The sequence below is a fragment of the Oryzias latipes genome, chromosome 18 (assembly GCF_002234675.1).
Source record: "Oryzias latipes chromosome 18, ASM223467v1".
NCBI lineage: Eukaryota > Metazoa > Chordata > Actinopteri > Beloniformes > Adrianichthyidae > Oryzias > Oryzias latipes.
In genome coordinates this window covers 23,132,886-23,142,390 of record NC_019876.2, presented here as the reverse complement: position 1 = coordinate 23,142,390, position 9,505 = coordinate 23,132,886, and the positions used below count along the sequence as shown (strand labels likewise).

At 40.5% G+C, this 9,505-nt stretch overlaps 1 protein-coding gene across 1 annotated transcript; it reads left to right on the top strand.

Moving 5' to 3' along the window:
• Positions 1-3,561: 3,561 nt before the first annotated feature.
• LOC101156549 (leukotriene B4 receptor 1) lies at positions 3,562-8,679 on the top strand. Its single transcript, XM_020699707.2, has 4 exons — positions 3,562-3,737; positions 4,530-5,051; positions 5,740-6,016; positions 7,283-8,679. The coding sequence occupies exons 2-4, from the start codon at positions 4,567-4,569 to the stop codon at positions 7,664-7,666; spliced, it is 1,146 nt and encodes a 381-aa protein (XP_020555366.1). The 5' UTR covers positions 3,562-3,737; positions 4,530-4,566; the 3' UTR covers positions 7,667-8,679.
• The last annotated feature ends 826 nt before the right edge of the window (positions 8,680-9,505 follow it).

The following is a 9,505-nucleotide window of genomic DNA, read 5'->3' as shown; positions in this document are numbered from 1 at the left end:
CAATCATTCTTCTGTCATAAATTTAGGCAGACTTGACATTTTTTGTATAAAAGACACTTAAATAATATTTTGATGATCAATCAATAAAACCCCAATAATAAATGCTGAATTGTCAGATATCTTCCGCTTATCTTAGTGTCAGAATTTTACGTTTGGATGTAATATTTGCCTTTCTGCAGATCTAGCATAAATGTTTCACACCTTAAAATAATAACCTATTCAAATTAGCGACTCTGCACTTGTATCCCCTCACTTTCTCACTTTCTCCTCTTCCCTCTTTATTTATTTTTCTTGTACCCCCCCCACACTTTCCCCCTCTCCCGTAATCTAAAGAATATGTATATATACTTATAACACAAAATGTAACAAACAAATACAATTTTTTTTTAAAAACAGCTCATTTGTTGGACAGAACAAGTTAAAAAGAGTTTTTTGACAACAGTTTGATCAAAGGCTCACACTGAGTCACATCCTGTTCCATTTTACTGCTGTGTACAGGTGTCATTGCATCAAAGCTTGTTCCTCCGCCATCCCCCTTCAGCAGATTCCCATTTAACAACCCAAGTTTATATGAAAAAAAAAATTGTGGCAATGTTTGGCAAGTTCTGTCCACCAACCTGCCAGAGCAGGAGATTGATGACAGAAGAACATGTGAATCTCTGCCAAAAGTCTGACATCTGGCAGATGTGCGTCAACATTTGTTCATGTGGTTGATATGTCTTGATGTACGGTAAGCTAATTTTGGTTTTATTTTATTTATCATAAAAACAGCTTCCTTTTTTTAATCATTAATGCTACATTAGATTTGACATTTTTGCAACCGTTTAGTGTTCCTTTCTCCATCCTGCATCCTTTCTGAATCAACCCCTGTTGCTTTCAGGAAACTTTACAGGAAAGCCATTGACATGAATTAGACAGATCAACAGGTCAAGCCTAGACCTCAGAAAAATTATTATTCCATGATACCTCCACTCCATTGGAAGATTGATCATACTCATCATTTGAACCCTTTGAAAAAGCTTTGCCTCACAGAGAAGAAACAGGGTTGATTTTTTTGGTTAACCGTCTTCAGGCAATTTTCACATTTTGAAATGCTCTACATTTAATTTTGTAGGTAGAGACAGAAAATTCACATTGTACTATCACATTCAGGATCTCTAACATCTCATGGTGGCTCTGAGACTCCGCAGTCAGCTCTGAATGACTGAGATGTTTTCAGAGTTTTTTGACAACAGTTTGATCAAAGGCTCACACTGAGTCACATCCTGTTCCATTTTACTGCTGTGGAAAGGTGTCACTGCATAAGAGCTTGTTGTCAAAATACAGTCACTGAGTTTCCTTTTTTTGCACAGAAAGAGGTGTTTTGTGCAGGAGTGTGTGCATCCAACCCTGTCATGGATACAACAAAAGAGGACGCAACAGTGGAACAGAAGCTGCCAGTAGAATAAATCCTCAGATGTCGCTGTCAGACTGGAACTGAGACGTTTTCAGCCTGGATGAGGCTGAACGTCGTCAGGCGGTCGCTGACTGGCTCAGAACAGTTCTGACTTGATGCTGAAACATTTTGTCCAACTGGAGGAGGAAGTATATGAGGGTTGCTGCCAGGATGCTGTCAATGAGTCTGTGTGACTTAAGAGAGAACGATCCTCAGCCCCCGCCGTCTCCCTTCGGCAGATTCCAATTTAAAAACACAAGTTTATACGGAAAAGAAACTGCGGCAAATGTTTATCAAGTTCTGTCCACCAACCTGCCACAGCAGGAGATTGATGAAAGAAGAACATCTCTGCCAAAAGTCTGACGTTAACAGTCATGTATCAACAGGCCTCCTGGAACCCTCGTTCTCTCTTACTCAATCACCTGAATGTGTTCTTTCAACAAAAAAAAAAAAAAAACTATGTTAGTAGTTGTAGTCCTGGTATATCGCCTGTCCGTCCTGCGAGGGGATCCCTCCTTTGTGTGGACATCCCTGAGGTTTCTTCTTTTTCCCCCCTGGAATCTCTTTTTTAAGGAGTTTTTCTCACAAAGAAGGAGAGTCTAAGGGATGTCCAGTTTAGTTTAGTTTAGTTTAGTTTAGTTTAGTAATCAGCTATTGCATTTTTTACCAAATTGTATTTCTTGTACAATTAGTGAAGCCTGTTGAGACAACTGTGTTATATATATAAATACAATTGAATGGAATAGAATGTTAGAGTTTCCCTGATTTTCTTTTGGCAGGGAGTTGTAAACCAACAACCAGGAACCAAAACGTCCTGATTGCAAAGTTTATTGAGGTTTTGGTCTGTTTAGATTTTTTGCTGATGCTATTTTAGTAGCATTTCTGGAAAAAAAAAAAAAAAACCTGCATGATTTAGCCTGGATTCATGTTGTTAAAAAAAAAATCAAAAATACTTTTTACAGTTTTCTCACTGAAAACTTTTTGAAATTGTAAAATATAGAGGAAATAATCAGGAGCTACTAAGCTATATAACTATGGATGGATATATGGAAAAAAGCTTTGCTAATCAGACATCTGGCTGTACGACTGGATGACTGCAATATTGCTCTGCATTTTTGCTGCTGTAATGTTAGGTTGGGGTTGTGAGGGGCTGTGAGCTAGCAGGAGAGTAAGCAAAGGCATGATGGGAGATGAAGGTAGGCTCACTCCACGCCACCAGTTCCATCCACAACTCAGAAGTGAATTTTTGATGACCTGCTGCTCTGCAGAAACTATGTCCTAGAAAATGACTTTAAAAAATTGCCTAAAAATAGGGTAATTATTAGACAAAAGACTACTGGGAACTTTTAAAATAGATCAAAAGATGATCAGAGTGGTACATTTTTAACTCGCAAACAGATTCACCCACCTACTCAAAATATACATTTTTTTTTCTTTTTCCAAATGTTGCAGTTCCTCGAACAACCACTAGAGGCTGGTCTCAAAGGTGTTTGACTGTTTTAAAACAGACATTTCTGCACATTTATAGGTGTGTCTCTGTTGATTGGCAGGTGGGAGAACCTAACAGAACTTCCAACTTTGCTCCATCTTTACTGAAGGCTGCTTTCAGATCGTTGTTGAGTCTGGTGAGGAAAACACCGGGCCAAACTACTTCAGACTTCAGTTGAATAGTCACTGTCGGAGATTATGGGTTGACATCCACCTTCCACAGAACTTGATGTCCCTGCTTGATCCTGGGCTGCTGTGATGCAAATCTCATTGAACATCAGGGTTTGTCTTCACTGTTCCATGACACATTTGGACTGTTTTACTGCCAGAGTATTATTTAACCAACACCGGCAAATCTGAAATCCAACTTTATTTCCCATTTTTCCCAAATGGGACATAAATGGTTCAGTGCATAAATTGTAGCAGATCAATGGAAGTGGAAAATGTTCAGATATTCAGACTTTTAGTGCTTAAAACCGGTTTCATTTCGTGCTAGAAAAACACATTTTAAGTTTTAAGTCTTAAGTTTTACCGTGGTTAAGCATCAAAACAGGTCATTTTAAACCCAAAAAGCATGTCAGGGAGATTCCATGAGTGGGAGGAACAATGGCCACTGACACGGAGAGCACAAACTGACTTTCTGTGGTTTCCCCTCACAGAACCAGTCTTGCCCAATGTGTTGAGCTTCCTGTCAGCTTTAGCTTTGAGAGGGATGAAGCAAACTGAGGAGTTCAGTCCGGCTGTGAGGAAGACGCTTAAACCTTCGGAGTACCTCTACTGCCACAGTTTGAAAGAGGGAAATCTTTAGATCAAGGTGAGTTCTCTTGACTCTGGAGAGAAATCAAGGGATTAAACCCTTCATTTTTCTCTTTGGAGGGCTGCTTAAGGGTGTGTTTGTGTGGTAGAGATTCAAAGCTAGAAAAGACTTAAATTTGAGAATAAATTCCAAAGGGAATTCATTCGGACGCCAGATAAGAAATTCAAACCTAGACAGCTGGAAACAGAAAAAAAGAAACTGCTGCCAACACCCATATGCTCTAAACTAATATTTTTGGCCAAACAATGCTAAATTTCTTTGGATAATTCCTGGATTAGGAAAGAGGATGAAAGAAAAATAGTGACTCATCTTTTTAAAACTGTCAGTCCTTTTTGTGTGTTTCTGTGATTGAATGTAGTTCTGTTGTGTATAGGAGGCCAGTTCCTTCTGCTCAAATGTTGCACAATTCCTGATACATTTCATGCTGTTTAACACAACAAATTCCCCAGAGTCAAATATTTGCAGTCACACTGTCATAACTTTTTCAGAGTTATTACAACAACAGCAACTGTGAGAATCCAAACCTATATTCTAAGTTCTGATGTTAATGCTCTGAGTTAAAATGGGCAGAATAAAGATAACTCTTTTATTAACACTTTATAGTGTTGAAGTTGTACAGATCGTGTCAATGATTAACACCGGAAAGAGTTATGTTAGCTCTAAAAATTCAACACTATGGCTACTTAAACACAGTGTAGATTAGAATCACGTTATCTGGCTAGTTCAAATCAACTCTTGAAATGCTACATTAACACTTCTGTTTTTGCTCTTCCCTTTTCTCATTTGAAGGTGGTTGTTAAACCTGCATTTCTCAGAGGCCTCATCAATGGCATCCACCGGAAACATCAGCGTTTCTTTGCAGCCGCCCTCCAGATCCATGAGCACCTCTGCCCTGGTCGGGGTCGCCATCCTGTCTCTGGCATTTCTGCTGGGCTTTCCTGGGAACTTGTTTGTGGTTTGGTCGGTGCTCTGCCGGGTGAAGAAGCGCTCGGTGACGTGTCTGTTGGTGCTGAACCTGGCGATGGCAGACGCCTTCGTCCTGCTGAGCGCCCCTCTTTTCCTCAGATACCTGGCTGGAGGAAGGGGCTGGGAGTTTGGCACCGTGGCGTGCAAGCTGGTGCATTACCTGTCAAGTGTGAACATGTACGTGTCCATTTACCTGATCTGTCTGATGAGCATGGACCGCTGGCTGGCTGTCTCGAGGCCTTTCATGTCTCATAGAATGAGGACCAAGCGCTCGCTCCTGGTTCTCCTGCTGGGAGTTTGGGTGTTAGCGTTCCTGCTGTCACTGCCGATGCCCTTTTACCGCAGGTGAGCCTAAATCCATGTCTGTAGGGTTAGGATTAAAGACACATTTGTTTGTTCATGTTTTATAAAACGTCTATCAAAAGTCTCTTTTTATGGTTTTCCATTTCTATTTATCAAGAAAAATGATTGAGGAAAATACTGATATCTACTGGTCAAAACGAAAAAGCAGTATTTCTGAGATGGTCAAGAAAATAGATTCTTCAGCTGTTTAGAAGAGTTTCTTTATTTTCGCTCAGAAACATTAATGAACATTTGTTATTTCTTTTAAATTAAGGGGGGTGCTTATTGATTTATTTTTCTTTCGAGAAATTGAGAATTTTCAAAATAAAACGTAAGGTAATTTTTAAAACTATTTTTGAAAAAGCATTACATTAAACAAGAATGATATTAAAAAAAAACATTTTTTTCAGTTGATGTTTTTCAGAGATTAATACAAAATCATTTGCCTTAGACTTTAAATATTGAAAAGATTGTGAAACTCCATCAGGCATTTTGTTTTAATTTTGCACATTTAAAATATTCATGTATTTATGTCCAAATCAATATTCTGAGCTAAAATGAATTGAAATCCTTTTTTTTATATTTGGACATGTGACATTTTTTTTTATGAAATTATATCAAAAACACTAGTTTGATATGGTTGCAAATGGACTCTGATGACTCATTCACCTCTTTTTTCTCTGTCTTACAGTAATGTGAAGAAACCGATGGGGAACGGCACCATTCTGTACTATTGCATACCCTATCACTGGAGGAGTGTCCCTCACCAGGTTTTCCAGTACCTGTTTGAGACCATCATGGGCTGCATTGTGCCCTTTTCGCTCATCAGTAGCTGTTACTCGTCGGTCATATGCCGCCTGAAGAGCGCCATGTTCCAGATCAAAGGGAAGGGCAGCCGCCTCATCTTGCTCATCCTCTCAGCTTTTGTTGTTTTCTGGCTGCCTTATCACATCATCAACATCATTGAGGTGAGTCTGCTGAACCAAATGAAACTTTCAAAGACTTTTAACTAGGCATTCCACCATGGTGGTAACCGGTGGCCTTCAAGCCTTGTCCTAAACAGCCCTGGTTGTTTTCCACCTTGTCCTGGTTGCATCTGTACACCTGAATCAGGAGTTTTTAGTCAGTCACAATTTGGAATCAGCTGATGCAGGTAGATAACAAAAAAGGTAAACCTGTGTTGACACAAAACATGATTTGAACATCAAATAAGCATCAGTCACCTCTCCTTCGCCACGCAGCAAATTTGCTGCTCAACGCCTGTCCAGATATGTGCTCATAAGTTGGACGCCCCAGACGTGGGAGGAGCTACTGGCAGATGTTTTGAGCCTGATGGCTACATTGAGCAGTGTCTGTTTTTATCTCATTTACAATGCACGGAAGACACAGAAGATGTTGAGAGATCAGATTTATTCATTTTGCAGAGCTCTACAAAAGCATCTCCATGTCGGAGTTCATGACATCATTTAGAGTCTCTCCCAGTATGGTGAGCTTCATTACTGTTGTAGGGGCTGCATTTGAAGGACAGCCAGCTTCATTGTGTTTCCGTCTCCTTGAGACCCAGGTTGAAGACCTTTTGTCCCGCATTAACCAGGGGGGAGATAAAGAAGAATAAAATTAGAGGACCTTTTTTTAATTGTTATTGTCTTGATAAAAATAAGACAAACATCACAAAGTTCAGGAGATCTGGACAGGCTCAGACAACACCGTTGCCCCAAAAGGGATTGTTATTAGACAATCTGAGCGTAGTTTGCGTGGGGATCCCACAGGCACATGGATATTACCAGCACACCCCGTGCATGCAGCATTTGCATGCAGTCAGTGAGGAATGACCTGTGTGGTATAACGGCACCATACAACAGCATCACATGTACGTCATAAATGCGTGAAACATACATTATTCTTACGAATTCTTCAGGTTACACCTCAGAACATGCATGGCAATGTTTGATTTTCATGACGTGTCTGAAGATGGTCATATATCCTTAAAGGATCAGCAAGACACACCTGCACTCCCTTTAAGAATCATTCGCTCCTGTGTACTATCCTGGACTTTGCAGAAAAACTCAAAGCACCCGTATGGGTCAACTCCCTGAAAGGGGGCATGTGGCTAAGGCTTAAAAATGGCTGGAAACGATACAAGGCAGTGCCTTTTAAGGACATTTGTCTTTTCTGTAGTAGGATGCTATTTCTACCAAGGCTCTTGGTTAATGTTTCTCCTCTTGGTCCTTTAGGTGGCCGGCCTCCTGCAGAACAGTGAGTCAGTGATCAAAGCTGCTAAGACAGCACGGCCCAATGTTATAGCCTTCGCATACTTCAGCAGTGCCATCAACCCCATCCTTTACGTCTTCGCTGGGAGCTCCCACATTCGCCTGGCTGGGTTTAGTTTCATGGGCAAACTTTTCGAAGCAACCAACTCTGAGAGCAGAAGCACGTCCATCTTCAGCCGTGGTCGCAACAGCTCCTCTCCAGATGAGATGTCTGTCCTGCACTCGGTGTCGGTTAAACTTGGGAAGCCTTTTAAGAGCAAGAGCAAGGGGAGGAGTAGCAGTGTGGCGGGCAAAGAGGACAACGAGCCGGAGCTGAAGACGCTGGCCACTGTTGAACAGTGTGAATAAGGACTTGAGATGTTTCCCAAGGACCAACAAAGACCAAAGTTCATGAATCTGTTCTTAAAGAGCTTTTCTGTGCTGGCTATAAGTCGAGAAACTTCCTGTTATCAGTGACAACATCTGTCTTGACTAGAATTCATTACCGTTAAAATAACTATGTTTGATTTGAGCGTTATAATGCGGAAAGAGGACAAGATCATGGATCAGGGTTGGCACCAACGATTCAAAAGGGGATTTCTTTCAAAAAAGCATCCATGTGGATTTAACCCTTGTGCTTTCCAAGGCACTTTAACGTTGGGAGTTGGGTCATCTGGACCCTGAACCTTTTTTCTTCAATGATTTGTGATCTTCACTGGTGTCCGTGGAGTACATGAAATCCTTTTCACCTTTATCCACCTCTCTCATGGGAGGGATAAGATGTCAATGTAAGGGTGGGGTCATTTTGACCCCACAAGATAGCAGAAGGGTTAAGAATCCCATGATCACAGCAGGATTTTGCTGAAATCACCACTCTTCCTTCCACTGAGAATCACAATGTTGTGGGTGATCGATGTGCAAACAACCATCAGAGTGAAGGGAAGGAAAATCTAAATTATTAGTCCAGATAACATTTTTTCCACCAGCCTCTGGTGCTCTTGTGCATAATGTCTGCTCTTTCTGTGGTGGACAGAAGTCAGCATGGACCCCTGACTGCTCTGCAGCTGGCCCATTCTGTCCTTCAGTCATTCAGATCCTTTTGTATGAACATTTATCTTTTATAATTGCATTTGTATATCAACAACTTTGAAGACTGAACTGTTAAAACTTTGTCTAACTCATCTTTTTCTTGATGAAGAACAAGCTAAAATTCTGTATTTGTAAATAGTTTATAAGAAATTTTAACATGAAGTTAAATCCAGTATTTTTTTTAAAGATTTTTCAATCCCTAATGTAAGCTGTTAAATATATTTTATATTTGATGACTTTTCACATAAATAAAATAGTAAAATAAAGATTTTCCTTGTACATATCTGTAACAACTCGCTGGTTCTGATTTTTTGGGGAAATATTAACTTTCATAGGAAGAACATTGTGACCAGAATCGTAAAGGATTTTCTTTCAGATCTGCTGAATAGGCCTATATGTCCAGGGAGTTCATCGCTGTTTTTCTCTGATTGAAAGTATTCATCTGTGACAAGGATTGTAGTCAGAAAACCCTGACAATACAGTATTAAAGGTGTATTAAGGGTGTACTGAAGACATTTGGTTGGCTTAAAATGAACCAGAATTAGTTCCCCCGATACTCTGCAACCATTATTCAGCACCAAAGTGCACCCTGGTCCAGGACCAGGAACTGCTTTCAGACCCATCTTTTGGTGTGGTGTCAATTCAATTCTAACTGGACTGAGGTTTGGTTCACTTTGAGTTTTCCTCAGTCTGAATAAAATCTGTGCTTGGAGTGGAACAACTGGACCAAATGGCCACTGTAGCCAGGGATTATGGGATGTAAACAGAGTAGGATGGAAGCAACCGTGAGCCCTGGACAAACATTGAGGAATGACAAGAGACAGCAACTCATTGAAATTTGGTCGGATGAATACATTCCTCAGAAATAGAAAAAAAAGGACAACAACTCAGAAGAATTTTCTACCTTCAGGGATAAAATGGAGCGTTAGGGATGCCAGCGGTCTTCGGAACAGTGCAGGGTGAAAGTTAAGAAGTTTGGCAAAGCACAAGATGCTTTAAAAAAAAGTAGTGTCATAAACACTTATCAGCATACCTTTGTAGTTGTTGTCTCCTCAGCACTGCAGTTGCTAGCATCCTCTGAGTTTGCACACATATGGCACATCTTGTAGCCAGTAACCG

Excerpts from the sequence above, each read along its gene's own strand:
- LOC101156549 (XM_020699707.2), top strand. The coding sequence starts at position 4,567 with ATGGCATCCACCGGAAACATCAGCGTTTCTTTGCAGCCGCCCTCCAGA. Across the intron at positions 5,052-5,739 it reads CCGATGCCCTTTTACCGCAG|TAATGTGAAGAAACCGATGG; the intron begins GTGAGCCTAAAT and ends TCTGTCTTACAG. Across the intron at positions 6,017-7,282 it reads ACATCATCAACATCATTGAG|GTGGCCGGCCTCCTGCAGAA; the intron begins GTGAGTCTGCTG and ends TTGGTCCTTTAG.